The 20,239-nt window shown below is 36.8% G+C and overlaps 2 protein-coding genes across 2 annotated transcripts in view; both read right to left on the reverse strand.

Annotated features, from left to right (window-relative positions):
- slc37a3 (solute carrier family 37 member 3) overlaps positions 1 to 20,239 on the reverse strand; it is a 307,587-nt gene that overhangs the window by 24,929 nt on the left and 262,419 nt on the right. The gene's annotated exons all lie outside the window — the stretch shown is intronic.
- Positions 1,642 to 18,934, reverse strand: kiaa0930. The gene is made up of 10 exons (XM_056260360.1): positions 18,669 to 18,934; positions 14,669 to 14,817; positions 11,917 to 12,021; positions 11,694 to 11,771; positions 11,000 to 11,101; positions 8,622 to 8,762; positions 8,346 to 8,534; positions 5,219 to 5,378; positions 3,072 to 3,227; positions 1,642 to 1,962 (listed from the first exon to the last, which is right to left on the reverse strand). The coding sequence occupies exons 1-10, from the start codon at positions 18,808 to 18,810 to the stop codon at positions 1,922 to 1,924; spliced, it is 1,263 nt and encodes a 420-aa protein (XP_056116335.1). The 5' UTR covers positions 18,811 to 18,934; the 3' UTR covers positions 1,642 to 1,921.

Here is a 20,239-nt window from a genome sequence, read left to right on the forward strand (position 1 = left end):
AAACTTTATACTGTTTATGCCAAATTCCTACCCTTGAAACTTGTAACTTGAAAATAGTTGCATCAGACAATGCTGGGCTCTTTTTAGGTGGCAGGAGTGAAACTTTGACATCCTCAAATGTGTTGTATGGTTTCAAAATAATGAAGGCAGAGAACAATTAGATAAAAATGTTCATTTAAAGGGATAGTTCACTTTGAAATTAATTTTTGGTATGTTTTAGCTTACCTCAAGGGCATCCAAGATGTAGGTGTCTTTGTGTCCACAGTATTTTCAATTTTGATATATGACTGACAGACAAGAACGGTTTGACTTAAAAATAATGCAGGTCTATGGTAACTTCCTCAAAGAGCATGCACAGAGAAGTCCAAATTAAACATGATTAAATGACTCGTAAATGTAAGTACACATTGATGGCCTAAGACACGAAACGAGCGGTTTGTGTGAGAAAACGAACAGTATTTATATCGTTTTTACCTCTTGTAAACACAGCCACGTCCAAGTGATCTGAGGGCGCCGGCGCTTCGGTCTGTGCGTTACAAGAGGTAAAAACAAAATACTGTTTGTTTTCTCACACAAACCGCTCGTTTCGGTGTGAAAGACACAAGGGCGAGTAAATGACAGAATTTTCATTTTCAGGTGTACTATCCCTTTAAGTTTTAAATATGTTAATTCATGAAAGGTAAATATTTTGGGGGAAACTAATTATTGATTTGCCCTTCATATTATTACCCCTTCACATTTGTGTGATATTTGACAAAACACTTTTAAGCAAAAAAATAAATAAATCAACAAGAGCTTTTTTATGTGTATTTTCATAAAGATGTACAGAAAAGGTGTATATATATATATTACCAACATAAATACGACAACATGCACATTTACTGCTGAATTACCACTTGATACAAAAAGCGCATGAAAAGCATTTAACAAACTGGGACTTCCTTAAAAACAGCCTTCCACTGAAGCTTCGCACATACAGCAAAAAGAGAAATAAAACAGAGGACTAGGGTCTTAAAATAGATAGAACAACTTCAAAATGCTGCTGGCAAATCTCCCTATCAAATATCAAATGGATATTAAAGCTGTCGGATCAGTTATTACATTCAGCTGACACACACACACACACACACGCGTACGTACAAAACAAAGTAATACTGACACTTTGGGTTGGCTAAACATGTTCAACTCCAAAAGCCCTTTAGTGCAAAAGAGTTTTCAAAACTGAAACTCGAAGTCGACCGTCACCAAACGCGAAGAAATCACGACGGAGAAAAAAAAAAAAAAGCAGTGTCACGTTTAAGAACAAAGTGTCTTTGTGGACGGAGAGGTTTCCAAGAACTGTGCTCAGGTGCAGTCGTCACACGTGTCGGTCCTCTCAGGAGACGCTTCATGTTCACTAGTATTTGGATATCACAAATCCCCTCGAACACGTCAAGCAACGACAATCGTGAGTAAAGGAGGACGTCTGCTGGACATTAGCAATGGGCTATCAAAAGGATGGCGTGTGTTATATATCAGCTGGTTAGTGATGTATTAAGGCCTAGAGCTGCGAGGAAACGTCCTTTGGAAAATATACTATGCACAAAATCAGCAATATGGTGAAACCTACGAGTGTCTCTTGAGGGAGGGAGGAAGGGAGACGGCTGTGGTCGGTGCATTTCACTGAGTATCTAAGCAGCAGTGTATTTACAAGAACGACATTCGTTTATTGTGTTTCATTTCCCAACACACACTTCCCTTTCGAGCCGTTCTGGAGGGCGTCTCGCTGAAGAACAGGCACTTCTTGATGGAGTTTGTTCCCTTTTCCTCTTCTCCGTCACTGTTGTGTACTGTTGCTAGTTTTTGGTTATCTGATGGCGGTTCCTCAGGGGCCTGATGTGAGGAGGCACTTGGGAACTGTTTTTTGAGGAGTCTGGAAATGCTATGTCATCAAAATGGGCTTTTGTCTCACCTCCAGAATATCTAAAAAGGAAACATTAGAGAGCCATTACAATTAATGTTCAAGGCTAACGTACAGAAAATAAGTTTGTTTGTATGTATGTATGACAAGCCGGAAAAATTTTAACGACTAACGATTAAGTCACCTTTATTTATACAGCACCTTATACAATACAGATTGTTTCAACGCAGCTTTACAGCGATAACAAGAAAATAATGATTCAATGATGCAAACAGAATTCAATTCTGCTGTAAAGCAGCTCTAAAAAGACTATTGTAAACATTATTCAGGTGAAATCAGTTCAGAGTTGATGTTATTGAACCGAAATGAATCAACAAAGGACATCAATTATGAAATTAGTTCAGTATTGGCAAAAAAATGTATATCTATTTTTGGGGATTTAAAAAAAATGATTAAGCAATATTTAGCTGAGTCTGTTTTTGTTCTGGTACCATGGCTGGCTCCGGCCTGTCTAAAACCACCAGTAGATAGCAGTCCAAACTTGAATTATTCAGTCAAACAATTCGTTCAAAACGGTTGATTCATTTAGAAACAAAGCAAACGACTCGATATTGAATACGATTCGTTTAAAAACAAAGATTCATTCCAAGTACAAAACATCACAGTGAGCTCTAAGACACAATAGTTCTGCTCCAGCTTTGTTTGGAACTATTTTCGTTGGCTAAACTGAGCAAAAACAGACAATATTGTATATAACTCACTCAATATTGACCTCTTGTAAGTTAAAATGCTTGTGATCGCGCTCATGCACTGATATTTGGGAAACCGGCACTCTTGCTTGTGTCATATTCATATTACTTAACCCCTAAGTTATAAATATATGTAAAAAATATTTTTTTTTTCCCCAAACTTGAATTCTTGGGGCATTCTAACTTCATTCTAATAGGCTTCATCACACAGTGAAAGCTTTTGAACTCTCAAGACGACGTTAAAATCACAATGAATGATGAGATTACTGTAAACGATAAATAAATATCGCACAGCCAAATCCAAACCCATGGCCAAAATGACCATCCGTGATGTAACGGGACCCAGCCTCAGCAATATTTTCTTACTCTACATTTGAAGCTAAAATGGCTTGCCATTTGTATGTTGGGCAGGTGTGCTGTACCTGTGGTGATACGATGCAAAGGAAGAGTCACATAGGTGAGATGAGAATACAGCAGAAAATACTCCTCTTTTCTGTTCAGCTTGAGCCAAGAACCCACCAGCGAGCGGCCCGTCCCTGATAGAGAGCGGGAGCGCAGGTTTGTAGTGTTGCACAGGTCTGAGGAGAGAGGAAAGAACCTTACATTTTACTTGGGATGGAAAGCCTGACAACCTAACCGTTGCCAAAAAAAATAAAAAAAATAGGAATGTGTTTTTCCTCCACAAAATTGCACGCATATTATTATTTATTTTTATTTCTTCCAGTTTAAAACTAAGGTTGTCAATAGAATAAGCGACTGAAATCATGATTATTTGTGTCTAAAGAAGAATATACAAATTAAACTGTAATAGTTATTTTGTTAAGAAGCAGGGCGTTAACAGTAGGATGAACTTTAACAGCCCTACACAACATACCAACATTTTCAAACAGCAATCCTGTATGGATCCAGAAAAATGACAAAAAGATTTGAATTTTGTATAAATGTCACAATTTTACACGTGTAATTAGGGGTCCAACCACAGAATCCTGAAACCCTATTGTTTTTGTAGGATTTTCTTATTTTCCTGCCCCCAAAGTTGGTGGGATGGTTCATAATTACACCCGCTACTAAGACCAGTGACACTAGGTGGCGTCCTTTGCGTATTCTATTTTAACTCCAGAACCGTGTGGGCTAGATTCAAAAATCTTTTTTCCTTTGAATTACTAAAAATGTATCTTTAATTTCCACCGTGAAAAGGTTGTAAAGATATGTTAATGAATTCTCCCGGCGACATCCATTTGCACAAATTGATCTCTATCTGTTGTATTGATCAATATATATTTACGCAATGTCCGAACGTAACAAAACTTGATACACATAGACAACAGGATGTTCTGAGGCTGCACACCAAGTTTTGTTAAATTCCACCCATAGGGTGCGCTACAACTTCAAACCCACGGTAACTCCACAACTCTATGATCCATGGAGTTGAAATTTGGTACACATGCTAATACATTCATTAAATATCACTCTGGCTGCTTGCGGCCATGTTTGTTGATTTGTCAATCATATTTCAGCATTTTCTCAATGTAAATGATAGATGAGGGATGTAATACTAATGTTGTCTACTAAAGGAAGCCACCGGATAAAAATGCTTTTAATTATTATCTCTTTCTCACAATTTAAATGGCTGAATATTTCCTCATTTTCTTAGTTTGTCTAACTGTCATGTCAAACTGGTTAGTATTAGCGGAGATTCCAGACTGTCGATTCTACACCGCTGTCTTTGCAGGACAAACACACATTGTCTAGAGACACATGGCAGCTATGTCACATAATTGTGTCTACGTGAGCTATTGGTGCTTGGACCCTGATAATCGCAGCTTGCGGCTATATTAAATATGTATTGTTTTTGTGGTGTATTTTATAGATTTCTTTAAATAAAAAATAATAATTAAGACGCAAAATGTTTAAGTTCTGATTATTTTTAGAGTTTAAATTAACCGTATACACACATAATATTGTAATATTACAGTTTTCAGATGAATAAATTCTGTTAAGTTCAAAAATTAAATTTTAGATCATACAAAAACTAGGAAAAGAACAGGTTTCCGTGTCCCGCAGGAAGAAACGGTGTTGTTAATAAGTTAATAACTCATGATCTTTGCAACGGAAGTGAATCAATCGATCAAAACTAACTTTAACTGGACAATAAGTTTATTCTAGAGCTGCTGTAAAGCCAAAACAATCTCTGTTACTGTAATTTCCTATTATCACTGTAAAGCTGCTTTGAAACAATCTATAATCTATACTATAAATGAAGGTAAATTTTTTTTTTTAAAAGTAGAGGTAATCAGAATACTTTCTGTGTTTTGACCAATCGCAGAGCTACTTCGATTCTTTGGCTCAGTAATTCGCAATTTAAGACTGCAGGAGATCGTCAAAAGATCAGAACATAGATAGACGCTGGAAACTTATTTTATAATTAGAATATTTATAGCTAATTTGACCTCTAAAAAAGTCAAAAGAATTGTTTTAAAATCGGTTTAAAAATACAAATCTATTTGATACGCCACTAAAACGGTTCACTGTTGTTTAATGTCACAACTGTTCCAGTGTGTTTGTGTACCTTCATCATCCTCCTCTCTGAAAAACTCCTCACTGTCGTTCGCCGAGTGCGATTTCTTCATCTCAGCGTTTCGGTTCCGGGGCACTTTCCGGCGGAGTGACGGTGAGAAGAAGGAGGGTCTGTTTCTCTCTGGGGTAGGGGGAGTGCTGAATGATGTCACCTAGAAGGACAACAGGACTGTCAATTCGTTTAAAAATGCACATGAATTCATTACATGATACAAGATTTGATCGATTCATTTTATTAATTTTTTTTTTTTTTTTGTGTGTGTACTAAATTAACCTGCTAAATTGATGTCCCAATGAAAATGCCCCAATGAAAATCAAAGTTGGAACACTTTTTTAAAAGGGTTGTTTAACACAAACCTATGTTATCATCAGTTATGCATGTGTTCCACGTTATGGAAAATAATAATGTTAGTATTTGGTATTTTTAAGAGGACTAGTTCATTTAGGGATTTTTTCAGCTACTGTATTTTCAAAATCTTGGTTTTAAATATTGATTTATATCACATAATGTTTGAGACAATAGCCTCTTTCACACATACAGTCTTTACTGGTAAATCACCTTTAAATGATGAGAAAACATAAGGTGATGTGTTGACATAAGAAGTCTGCTTTGGGCCAATTCATTCATTCATTCCATTTATACGGCGCTTTTCTCAGCACTCAAAGTGCTTTACATAGAAGGGGGAATCTCCTCAACCACCACCAATCATAAAGCTCTGTCAGAGCTTATTGTACTATAGTAACTGCGGTACTATTTTAATGCATCATTTTCATATTAATATTATATGGTATCATACTTTATCTTTAATTTAATAGCACTGTGAATATTTAGAGCTGCTCCAGCAGGGCTCAACCAGTGAAGATCAGGGAGCGAACTTCTTTTTGTCTTTTGTTGTTATATTAGCATTGAGGACAAAGACAGCAATAGGTTTATTAGGCTGCTGTCACTTTAAGAGCTGTACTTATCCAACATACTATTACAAAACTGTTCACGTGCACTTAAGACATAACTGACTATGTTTCACAAGGATACTTGCCTATACTTTGACAATATTTTGTGTGAATTTGTCCATTCAAGCGCAAGATGACGAAAGAGAACTCGATTTAATAGGCTATTCGAGCACTGATTTCTGGGATGTTTACGCACAGAACACTTCTTGAAAACATCATGTGATTACTGTACCGCCTTCCTGTAATAATGTAGGGTACCACTTCTTATAAATAAATCATAAATAAGTAATAGTTCATGTTTTTAGTCGCACAAAATATGTGCTGAGTTAACGATCAGCAAACAAGAGCATACAACAGAAGTCTATCTCTCTCTCTCTCTCTCGAAGTCCGTGAAAAAGGGATGTGCCGCTGCGCGCTCAATTCACTCCATTCAGCTTGTGCACAGCAGCTATATAGGCGTAAATATTTAGTTTGTTTAACATCTATTAATTCACTACATTTACTTCATAGACATCCTTCCCTGATATACCCATTATGCTCTCTGTTTGCTCTGTTGTCTGTGTTTCTTTGTCACAGGCACTGTACTTTATACACTGTGTGCTATCTGTAGTTGGTTTCGGAGCATTTTAATGAGTACGAGTAAGTATAGAAGTGCAGTATCGGGCCTGGTATCGGTGCATCCCTTGTGTGAATGGTATCTTACTAGTTAAAGACAGAATGCCGTTGCTTGTGTGAACAGCGCATTTCTGTATTTACCAGAAAAATCATTCCGTTCATTTTACGGTAATTTACCGGGATTGCAGTGTGAAAGAGGCTAATGATTGTCTAGCATGGCATCCTTTCTTATATACACTATATTGCCAAAGTTTTTGGTTTGTAGGGAAATTGCAAACCTGCACACACATATTCAAACGAATATAACTATAGAATCAATTTTTAATGCGCATGTGAACGCCATCAGGTCACAGGTTCGCGTTTAAAGTCTGTTTAGAGAGAACGCCGTCGTCTTAGTGGCCCCTAATGTAATAACAAATGATAATTTTGCTGGAAGTGAATTGATCGAAACTAACTTTAGCTGGAAATAACATTACTCAAAAATCGCTATAAAGCCAAAACAATCTCTGCTACCGTAAATTGTATGTTTATCTTTGTAAAGCTGCTTTGAACCAATCTCCATTGTTAAAAGCGCTATATAAATGAAGATGACTTGACTTGACGTCTGCCTTTACATGCACATGAACTTTAATGACATCCCATTCTTAATCCGTAGGGTTTAATATGGAGTTGGCCCACCCATTGCAGCTTTAACAGCTTCAACTCTTCTGGGAAGGCTTTCCACTAAGGTTTAGGAGTGCGTTTATGGGAATTTTTGACCATTCTTCTAGAAGCGCATTTGTGAGGTCAGGCACTGATGTTGGACGAGAAGGCCTGGCTCACAGTGTCCGCTCTAATTCATCCCAAAGGTGTTCTATCGGGTTGAGGTCAGGGCTCTGTGCAGGCCGGTCAAGTTCCTCCACACCAAACTCACTCATCCATGTCTTTATGGACCTTGCTTTCTTTGTGCACTGGTGCGCAGTCATGTTGGAACAGGAAGGGGCCATCCTCAAACTGTTCCCACAAAGTTGGGAGCATGAAATGGTCCAAAATGTCTTGGTATGCTGAAGCATTAAGAGTTCCTTTCACTGGAACTAAGTGGCCAAGCACAACCCCTGAAAAACAACCCCACACCATAATCCCCCCTCCACCAAACTCTACACTTGGCACAATGCAGTCAGCCAAGTACCGTTCTCCTGGCAACCGCCAAATCTGAAACTAATCTGAAGGCCACACGAAGTTTGGAGGTCTGTAGCTATTGACTTCTGCGTACTGTGCGCCTCAGCATGAGCTGACCCCGCTCTGTGATTTTACGTGGCCTACCACTTCGTGGCTGAGTTGCTGTTGTTCACAATTGAATTCACCTGAATTCAATGATAAGAGGGGTGTCCCAATACTTTTGGCAATATAGAATCTACATTGTGGGACAACAGTTTCAACGCTTTTAAAAACGCAAAGCGCAGTCACATATATTTTCAATGCAGAGAACAAATGCAAACTCAGTATTTGTGTAGTAATTTAAATTGCAACATATATGACTGATGAATTGCAAACAGAAACAGAGTTGAACCGACCCTCTCGTGGATGGGAGAGTCTTGGTCCTCTTCAGTTCCACAGGGTGAGGTGTCTCCAGTGGGCACTCGACTCACGGCCATCTCAGCGTGACCTTTCCCCTGAGGACCCTTCATACGCACAAACTCCATGTTGTTGTACTTGTAGAAGCCGAATGACATCCGCTGGGCCATCTTAGCGGCCACACTTACCTATCAAGGCAAGACATTCCATAAAATACACACATGAAGCATTTACGAGATAATGAAAACGTTGGACACGCACACATGGAAGCGTACCCGGTTGTCATAGACCTTCTTGAGGGCCTCGTAGCGGATGGAGCCCTGGAAGATGACGCCCTGGAATGTGTTGCTTTTGTCACTGGCCACCAGCTCCACACAGACCATCTCACCTTCCCCAACAGTCATATCGTTGAAAACCTGCCCAGAATACACACACCAATCACAGACAATCATGACAATTACACCACTGCTCATTCAGAAGGACTAGTTATTCAGGCTGTTACTTAATATATCAGTAATCAATAATCATTATAAATCAGGCATCATTCGAAAGCTTAAAACACTCAATTTCATCCTGTGAAAAACCATTTTGAAATTGGACATTTTAGTGGGCTCCATTTCTGGAACATATCAACTTCAAATTTGGAAATCGACTTGTATGTGTGGTTATCGTTTTTTTTTATTTTTTTTTTATCTTTGAGTCCAAATTATATTCTTTGTATAAAACAACAAAATGTACATTTGCAAGTTTTTTACACTGTCATTTTTTAAAGTGCATTCACTTCTGCAATAATCTGTCCCAACTTTAGGTCTCTATTCAAAAACATTTATGAATTGTAACCATTTAAGTTCAAATCTATCCTCAAAAAAAAGGGGGTTCAAGTTTAAGTGGTTTTATTTCAGCTAGTTGCCAAGGCAACATTTCTCATTTCCGTTTAGTTTAAATTGAAGTACTAAATTAGTCAATACTAAATAAAATTTTAAAAGACATAAAAAAAAACCCACTTTATAATAAGTCATTAACAAACGTTTAATGCTTAACGGATCATTAGTTAATATATTTTCACATAGCTAGAAATATGAGATAATAATGTGCTTGTTAATGTTTACTAATGACCCAATTAAACATTACATAATGAATAACAGATCATTATTTAATGTAAATTAAAATACTTACAAATGTTATTAAACTTTCAATTCATATGATCATGCGCTTTTTGAAACTATACAAATGTCATTAAACCTCAGTTTATATATGACTTAATGCACTTTTTCTTACATTTTCAAATTGACAAATGCAAAAAGGTGTTTGGTAGCTATGAGTGATCTGGATGTGCAACAGAAAATTGAACAATATAAGAATGAATGGTCTTACTTTATATGAGGTGTCTTTGAGGTGTACTTCCATCAAAATAATAATAATTGTAAGGTCAAATGTACTTATTGTGTTTCGTGTTCTATTGCAAAACACTCTTGCTGCTAATGAGGTGATATACGGGTAAGGTTAGGGACAGGTTTGGTGATACGGGCAGGTTTAAGGGTTGGTTAAGGGGTCAACAGTGTAGAGGGGTCAATTTGATTAAGGGAACATGGTTGAAACTGTTTATGTTGCATTGATTGATTTTATTTGATTTTTTTTAATGTATGATTAAAAAAATTCCTGTTTAAGGATATAGCATACTAAGTGTTGAGGCAATAAAAACATGCTTCGCGCCCAAATTACACTTATGTGTTGTTGTTGTTGTCTTCAGTTAGCATTTAGCTAAACTTAACTATCCACAGTTTACACAAACATTGTTACAGTAGCTAAAAGTACAATACACACATAAAGGAACAAAATGATTAATTGTAAGCATTTATAAACATTTACAAATGATGAATAGTTTCAACTTTAGATTGGGTTCTGCAAAACATGAACAAATAATTATTAAATCATGTGTAAATAGTAGAAGTCTGCACACACACCACAAACAAAGACCAAATGTGTGACCTTTACAGACTGTAGTTATGAGTTGATGAATAATATGTTAACATGAATAGTGTGTGAAGTGCTTAAAATTATTAAACACATTTTTTTCACAACATTTGTAAATGTAAAAAAGTGCATTAGATTGAATTCTAGTTTGGAGTACAGAACAAAATTGAGCCAAATTTAAGACAAATTTTAAGTTCTGACAATCGTACAAATCACTCCTCGAGCATTTGCGACTCAAAACCTCACCTGACAGCTATATATACTTCCTTACATAGTACATTATGACGTAACCGAAATGAAAATTACAATCTTTGGTAAACAAGTTTTTGTGCTAAAACCGATTGTAGCCTTTTCTGAATAAACCTGATCATCAGCCAACACACGTATTGTCTAACGTTTGATTGGATTGATAAATACAGCTGTTTTAAGACGGGTTTTGTTTTGTAATCTGCCGGAAAAAATAATGTGCTAGTGTGTCAACAACATCAACAAAAGCACATAAACCTGTCCAACCTGTTCGTACACACCTCAGAAAGCGATCACTGCGATATGACCTGAAAGCTAATGTACTTCATTTCCTCATCTCGTAGACACACACCTTTGATTAACCTCATGATGTTGCAGTACACTAGCAGTTTTGTTCTAGCATCGTTGCTCCAGCAGCACATTTGAGAGTTACCTCCTCAAAGTTGTCGATCATGAAGAAGATGTTGGGGTAGCTCATTTTGGATTCTTCCCCTTTGCTGTCCATTGGGTGTTTGCTTGGAGAGGCAAACACTTGCTGGAAAATAAAGAGATGTTCTCATTGAAAACATTTGAAACGCATTGACATTTGAAATGTTTTCATTGAAAACGCTGTTTTCATTAGCATATACGCAGAGGTAATTCATTCACTAAAGATATTAAATATTTAAATGGTAAAACACTGCTGAGCGATTATTTGCCCAACATGCATGTCATCACCCTTTAAGGAAGTAAATTCTTCAAGGACTAGTAAATGTCTCGGTTATAACTTTGTTTAGTTTGGTTTTCCTCATAGCACACATACATCATGGAGACGTCTATTTTGTGTCTGTGTTTTCATCTGGAACATGTTTTTAGAAAATAGCATCATAGTCCAGCTTAAGTGCTGGAGGGTAACAGGGTTGACAGTCTTACAGTTCAAATCTAAGCAACTGTAAACCCTGTTACTTTGATTTTTTTGGTAAACAACTGACTATTGAAAAGTGTATTAGATTCTTTTTTATTAATAAACACTTTCTAGTATCCTAACCTTGAGCCTAGACTAAAAACGACAAATTGAACTGTAAGACAGTCGACCCGGTTACCTTTCTGTATATCCCAATACGCAAACTGCACAAATGTTTTCTTACCTGTGATTTCTTTTTGTGGATGTGGATGTCTCCTGCATCTGAACGTGTGCAAACTGCACATGTGACCACGTAATCCAGCTATGGGACAAAAAGACTTCATAGGCAAAACCATACCAAACCAGCATTATGAAAACATCAATGACGCAGAGATATTGGGTTTACTTGAGTTGTTGACAATGCACAAATAAACCCTGATGGCGTCTGATCATTGAGGTTTGCTTACTTTCTGCAGGATGAGATTGAGATAGACGCTCTCCTCCCAATCGATGTCGGGATCACCGAGTCCAGGCAGCTTTTTAGAGTCTCTTCTGTAAACCTCCACCTCCACCTGAAACCAAAGCAAGTCATCGCTACAGCAAATCAAACAACTTCAGATTCTCTCTGCATTCTCTGTCTGGTTAGTGCCTGGACATTTTAAAACGGCACTTTTTGGTGTTCTCTGATTGGCATAATATGTCATTATTAATGTAGGCAAGATTAAACATCTCGGACAATCTATGTTTAGCCTTATCAGGGACTTTTAAATGCCAACTACAGTTTTACGTTTCATTAATCAGCTTTGCCAACTGCATAAAAAATGACATCTGAGACGTTCTCCATCTCATTAATCTTAAATAATGTCCAGATGATTGACTATAAAACAATTTTCTCAGTTATCTCAGCAATTACTACAGATGTTTGTGACTTAATTTATTTATTTACTCTATAATTCTTTCCTGTTTGGGAGAAGGTGATAAAGTAACAGAGTATAGGAGACAGGAGATACTGGGCGTTAAAGAGAGTTTACCTAAAAATAACAATTCAAGGGATAGTTCACCCAAAGTGAGTAAATTATGGGATAATTAAAATTTTGGGGTAAACTAACCCTTGAATCATTTACTCACACTCATGTCCTTCGAAACATGTATGACTACCGTTTGTTGCAGTGCTCACAAAAAATTCAAAATAAACCTAAGGCATGTATGAAATGTTTTAATTAGGTGTGAAATATTTGGATCAATTAATGGATTGACAATTAACCCTCTGGGGTCGGCTATCGCGCCGGCGCGACGAGCTCACTTTTTTCCTTATCAGTGCAAAAGAGACTCAAATTACTCTGTTGATTTAGATCTTACATATAAGTGTTGTACATCATTAGATCCTGTTAAGTGTCTATTTTTTTTGGTGGATACTCACAATAAAAACGAAGTGATCTGCTTTTTGTCAAATAAAGAAAAATAAACATGATGCAAATTTTGCCTTCTCTCTGTCAGTGAAGTTCATTCTGAAATGCGTCCGAAAATGAACTGTAACTCAGTGAATACTTGTCACACAGGCACGAAAGATTTTTCGTTATGAAGCTGAAATTCTCTTCTTTTAAATGAAGTAATTTATATAAAAAACAAATATTCTCAGTTTATGTAATCTGTATGAAAAGAGAGAGATGTCAGTCTTTTTCCTTTCAGCTAATTATAGCGTATGACGTGTTAATGTGACCACGCCCAAGGAGAGTGCACGCTATTCAAACGCAAATGTTGAGGCAAGCCATGCCAACGCCCACATCAGCTGGATAAAACATCCAGTTTAATAAGAATCTTGTACTTTACCTCGTCTTGCTGCGCTGTGAGGAATAATACTATCGTAATAATCCTGGAAAAGTTACATCAAGAAGTGCTGGTAGTTTCATTTCGAGGAGCACGGATTCAGCTGATGTAGTAAGTTATTTATTCTTAAGTGCTTTGTTCTAATCGTGTTATTGAATAGTGTCTGTAAACTGCACAAAGACTGTTTAAATATGAATTGCGTGTCTGTGTGTGAATGAATGAATGGCACAGACGCGCGCGCGATGTTGTTTAAAGATGTACATCGCATCTGTGCGCCTTTACATTAGTAAACGTTATTTTTACATGAACACATCCAAACTATATTGCTATAGCCTACTGAGATTTGTTCTAATCGCGATATAGAATAGTGTCTGCAATGACAACATTTCGTTGACTAGTTTTGGATAGATTATAAAGTTTTTACTCTAAAATAGACATCAAATAAGCTTTTGTTAGACAGTTTCTGCTCATATGTTAAATATATAGTATGTTTTGTCAAAAATAAACTAATCAACTGTTATAGTGTTTGTTCCAATGCAAGCTAGGCTATATCAAAATAATGAATCCTTAACTTTGAAATATGTATGATAAAATGTATTGGCCTACTTTAAAAAATAATACTTTATAAGAGATTTATGGAAAAAGACAGTTTTCTTTTCAAGATGTTTCCAACTCTAACTTTGAACCAATTCTATAGAATGGCCCATATAACCTATTTGAACAGGATTTGTTTCCAGGTATGACTAAAAATGTGCTTTTGACTTTCATTTATATTTTGATTATATATATATATATATATATGTGTGTATGTGTGTGTGTGTGTGTGTGTGTATATATGTACGTATATATGTATATATATTGTCCTTGCATTCTTTCTTGTGTGACACACCTGAATGAAAGGCTCATTATGCGGGTCTTTGTCTTCTCAGGTGAGAACCACCTAATTATACATGAGGGGGTTGGGCCACGCATTTTGCCTTTCCAAACAAAAAAATGTTTTTCACAATTTAAAACAATCTATTGTTTTATGTGAATGATTAGGCAGGATGATTTTCAGATCATTTTGAAGCAAAAACTCTAGGCGACAACATCCATTAGTCAAAAGTCTTGTGGACACATATTTAGTGTGTGTTTTGTGGCCTTATTTCAGAAACTTTAATTTTTAGTTTTTTCAATAACCTTCCATAAACAATATTCTCTCAAAAATACAAACTTGTACATGTTGCTCACATATTATGGTAGCCCTGTTTGTGCTAAATAGAGTGTAATTTCACCTGTGCCATTAATATGTTTATAAGCAACTGAAAAAAGCACAAATGTCAGGGCATGTCAAAACATCTCAAGGACCCCAAAAACACCTTAGACCCCAGAGGGTTAATAGGTTGATCTCACCTTTTTCCCTTCTGTTTCGTCTGTACTGACATACGAGAGCTTGCGACGCACATAAAAGAGCATGTCATCCTGACGGGGTGACCATTTCTCCATGAAGTATGTGGAGAACATCCATGTCCAGAACACTATACGGTCATCCTTGAAGCACCCTAGACAAAACAAAACAAGAATCTGTCACAAGAAACAAGAATCAAATACAAGTGTTTTTACTTAAATGAACCGGGGAAAAAAAGCACAATGTTTTTTTAGTACAAACATATACAATAAGTGGACAGACTGCAAAAAATAAAAATTTTGTAGATGGATTTCAGCTTAAGAAAAATTCTGACCATTGTTGTCAGGTGTTATTGAATGTTAGTGTAAACTTGACAAACAGTTTAGACAATATTGCAGTCAATCAATATGAAATCAAAATTGATCCTATTTACTTGCTTAATACACATTTATTAATGCATATAATCTTATGCCAAAATTTTAATAAGTTGCTCCACCTCCAAATGACTTTCTCACTGCATAGATAATATTATTAACCAATGGTAAATTAATCATTTGCATTCAGTTCTAGGGTACGTTTACACAACAACAACGTACTAAAAACAGAAACGTTTTTCTTTGCGTTTTCGTAGGTTCGTATACAAATGACAACATTGTCAAAATGATCCCTGTTCGCACTGATTCGCAAAAACGACTACAAACGCTGTATTATTCATGCCAGGCCAGTAGATGGTGATGCCACTTTGTAAAGTAACACTTTGTAAAGAAACGCATGACATCACCGTTTTCACAAATTTGCGTTTTTGTAGTTTACACAGAGACGATAACGTTATTGTTTTCAAAAACTTGAACTCGATTTCAAAAGTTTGTGTTTTCAGCCCCCAAAACGTCATTGTCTTGTAAATGACCGGCCAAAACACATAAAAAGTTTTCCATTTTTAGTTGAATGAAAACGGTGACGTGTAAATGGCCCCAAGATTCATTCTGGTATGAAAAGCCTTTCAGCATCCAATCAATTCTCAAAAGATAAAATGTATACGAGTCTCTTACAAGGTTTGCAAAACATATTTAAAACCTATTCAAAAGTAATTGAATTCAGTGTATATGTCACCATGAGCTGCTTCTGAAGCATCCTTAAGTTAAATATATAACAAATTAAATTACTAACAATCAATTCAATTATATTTCGATATATGTCAAATAGATATATCTAAAATAGTTCAGTTTCAGACAAGCAAGGACTTAAAAGTGGCAGGAGCCAATAAATGCTTCACATTGGTGACATCTTTATTGATGTTAATGAGCCATTTAGTTTTGTCCAGACAGAGTTGTTGTGCAAACCGGAACCGTTCCAGCTCTGGCATCCACACCTTGCCAATGGAAAGTGCTTAATAGTAGCGGCTCCTAACATGATATTTACTTTCATGGATCTCAAGCCACCAAAAAGAGAAATGATCGTATGACCTGGAGTCTCATATCCTCGTTTAGAAAGAGGAAGATGTTCAGTTCTGCCTGAAGATCTACCACTCAAAAAGCTTCTAAATCTGCAAGATTAAAGCATCCTCCAGAACAAACAAATGAAGTGAAAAGGCCAAATCTGAAGTCAAGTTAGTTTGCACTGTGAAGTCCAGCAGTAACTCTGAACAGATGCTGTAGTAGATTAACAGCAACAGATAAGCCAACTCAACACACACACTCTCTCACACTCTGTGAAGCACTGCTTGCCAGCACAACAACCTACGTCTTTCTTCTCCTCAGTTCCACTGAAACTTTTCAATTCTTCTACAGCTAGAAACAACTGGCAACTTCTATAGAAGATTTTAGTCAGAGTATATAGTATAATTTCATAATTTGACAATTTGTCATACTGTCTTAAAGACATTAAGGTCTAATTTTAAAGCGTTTTGGAGCTTTTGCCCACTGGTAATGTAAATATTTTTTTAATATTCTGTTCACATAACATCTAATTTCTTCCACTAAATTCCTCCATGAATCCGGGAAAGCTTTTTTCATTGAAAGGTTTCAATGACATCCCAGATCTGTTCTTCAAATGGAGCTTCCTTTGTTAGAGGGATAGTTCACCCAAAAATGAAATTTTAAATGAAACGATTTACTCGCCCTCAAGCCCTCCTAGACTTTCTTCTTTCAGCCGAACACAATCAGAGTAATATTTAAAAATATACTGGCTCTTCCCAGCTTTGTAATGGCAGAGTTTTTTTTAAAGCAGAGTTTTTGAAGCTCCAAAAAGCACATCCATCCATCATAAAAATAATCCATACGACTGCAGGGGGTTAATAAAAGTTTTCTGTAGCGAAGAGATGGGTTTTTGTAAGAAAAATATCCATATTTAAATCTTTATAAACTAGGCTATAATCAATCACTGGCTTCTGGCGACCTCTGACCCGACGTAACTCCACTGGAGTCGTATGGATTACTTTTATGATGAATGGATGTGCTTTTTGGATCTTCAAAAACTCGGGCGCTATTCAATGCCATTACAAAGCTGGGAATAGCCAGGGAATTTTTTAATATAACTTGTGTCCGGCTGAAAGAAGAAATTCATATATAGGATGGCTTGACGGTGAGTAAATTATGGGATAATTTTCATTTTTGGGTGAACTATTGCTTAAACGGCTATATTTGATGTTAACTCGGCATAAGGTTGCAATATCTACTTATATACAGCCATTTCCCCATTAAACAGCAAGAGTATGATATATTTCTCTGGTAACACAGCTGGATAAAGTTTGTAATGCTGTGAAGAACAGAAAATCCCTGGTTTATTAACATATCCTGAAAATGATCCACCTAGATATGCTTAACTAACGGGATTGAGGGAATTTTTTACATTTTAGAATAAGGTAAAAATTCAGTTAATAGAGTAGGTTACAGCATTTGCTAATTTCATTTAAAGTTGTGTAAATTAACATTAATGTATTATTTATGAACAAAACATGAAATAACAATGGAACAAATAATGTAAGTTAACATTAATCTAGAATAATCAAAGAATAATCGAAAAGTTTTTTAGTTTAAAGCATTAGCTGATGTTAACAAATTGAACAGTAAAGTGTTACCAAAAAACATAACACCTTATGAGTGTATGTGTCAGTTGTAACCAGAGGAAGATGTTCACAGAAGCAGAAGTGAAGACCGTGCAAAACGCAAAACATTAACAGTGTGTCGCACAGAGAATGAAATATTTAACAGGGACAAAACATCAAAGAAAGACGACAGGGAGAGAGAGAGAGAGAGAGTGACGCACAAAGACCATAATCAAACATGGAAAATGTCTAAAATGTCTTTTGTGCAATTTGGCTTAGTGAGGTGAACTGAAATATCGATATGATTCAGAATACGAGAGAGTCACTCTAATGTGTTTATGTATATTTATGTATATGATCTTTGATGATGAATTTGCATGTGACTTGAGTTACTGAGTTATCACCAGAATGACCCTGACAACAGACACCGAGAGCAGCTTCCCTGCAGAAAAAGCACCTAACAGTCAAAGAGTTCATCAAAAACCTTTTGCTGTGTTATTAATAGGACGGGAAAAGGCAAAGGGTCGGTCAATGAAATCAATCAGCCAAAATGTAGTTTCACAAAGCAATATTATAAATATCTGGTATACAGACAGTACCACACATTACTGAGTGATGTCATTTTCAACAGGTGTTCGCTATGAGGGAGTTGTATCGTGGTTTCATCAATCATAGATAGATAGAAAGATAGATAGATAGATAGATATAGATAGATAGATATCGAATTCAACGTGGAGTGAGACAACAGCACTATGACATCACAGGCTCGACAGCGCGGCGGCGCGCCTCGTGAATAATGATGTCATTTAATAGAGGACCACCGGCTGAAACAAAAGCTGATGACCGCGGCCTGTTATTGCGCCTGAATAACATGATACAATCAAGTTCTGATGACGTGTCTGCGGTGTTGATGAAGGACAGAGAGGCTGTGAGTGTTCACGGCTGAATGTATCGATACTGACCCAGTCCGCTGAGGTCCTGTTTGACGTTCAGGCGGTTGCGCTCGTCCGCGATGGCCTTTAGCATGTGCTGCAGGGACTGGTCCGGTTCGGCGGGGTCGTCGCTCTGGCCCGAGAGCGCTGCCATGATGCTCGCGGAGGTCATGACACGATCGCACCGCTCATCTCACGGCAACCCTGTTCATGACACGATCGAGCCCGAACACAACAACACGAGCGCCCTGCACTTCCGTCAGCTGAGACGCGGCGCGTGCGCGTGACTCGCGTCGGGAACACCCCGTGCTCTTCCTGACGTCATGCCGTAGGCGTCGCTCATACAGGGAGCCATCACTAATCAAACTAGGAATACAAATGTGGAAGATTCTTGAAACAATATTATGAGGATTTTTTGGATGATTCTATTGATGATATGAGGTTTAGTTTGCTTTTCACCCGCTCATCACTGTTTCCGTTTTGTCTATCTATGTTTTTTCCTCTTGTTTGTTACATGTAAAACGTTCTCTAAATGCTCTTTAATGTTCTCCTGAAGGTGTTGTACAATGTATCCCTAAGTTTCTCTGTTAGACTGGGTAATTTTTCTTCGTCGCCTGCTCAACTCTCATGTGGAGTGCCGCAGGGTTCAATTCTCGCACCCATTCTTTTTTCCCTGTATTTACTTCCTCTGGGCTCCATTTTCAGAAATGGTGGTGTATCATTTCACTGCTATGCAGATGATACCCAAATTTATTTACCTCTGAAACGCAATAAACATGCTGCTCTGAAATCTCTTTTTCCGGGCCTAGATGAAGTGAAAATGTGTTTTTCTCAAAACGTCTTATATACACCGAGGTCTTTGGCCCCCATGAGAATTTTAAGAGCAGGACCTGGATCACCTTGCTCCTTTTATTTCATCCCGCATTAAGAACTTAGGTGTTTTTTCTTTAGCTTTTAATTCATTGTGAGCTTCTGTCATGAATGTGTGGTTTGCCCTGGTCTCTTTATCTTGTGTTTTGTTCACCACTTTGGTCAGCCATGTTTGCTGTTTTTAAATGTGCTATATAAATAAAAACAAACTTGAAACTTGAATGCATACTGAAAAGAACTGACTTTTTAGGACCCAGCGGAACAGCTCATTTCCTCTATATAGAGCTATAAGGCCATCTAGTGGCTAGAGTAATGAAATATCATGTTATATTATTATTTTTCCACAAGAGGTCGGCAAAGACACCCAATGTTGAGCTGAATTAAAAGGTTTAGGCATGTAATTGAGATATTTTGAATTTAAGTTGAAAGAATGTGAGGAATGTGCTTAAATTACTATTCATTTATTATTTATTGATCAATTCTAGCAACTTAAAGGTAAAAAAAAAAAAAAAATCTCCCGCAAAATTGCCTTAAAAAATAGAAAAAATATTATCAAAATGAAATAAAAAATATCTTTCTGGACCCATGAGGGAAAGATGTTACAAAAAGCGAGGGAAGGAAGAGGGTTAATCATAAAAAAAAACCTATAATTGCTCTCACCTCAAGGTGTTTTATGTGGAATAGTGCACTTTATTCTTAAAAAAAGAATCACATTATATCTTTAAATATGT

The sequence above is a fragment of the Rhinichthys klamathensis genome, unplaced genomic scaffold (assembly GCF_029890125.1).
Source record: "Rhinichthys klamathensis goyatoka isolate OS25496 unplaced genomic scaffold, OSU_Roscu_1.1 h1tg000176l_1, whole genome shotgun sequence".
In the NCBI taxonomy this organism is placed as follows: Eukaryota; Metazoa; Chordata; class Actinopteri; order Cypriniformes; family Leuciscidae; genus Rhinichthys; species Rhinichthys klamathensis.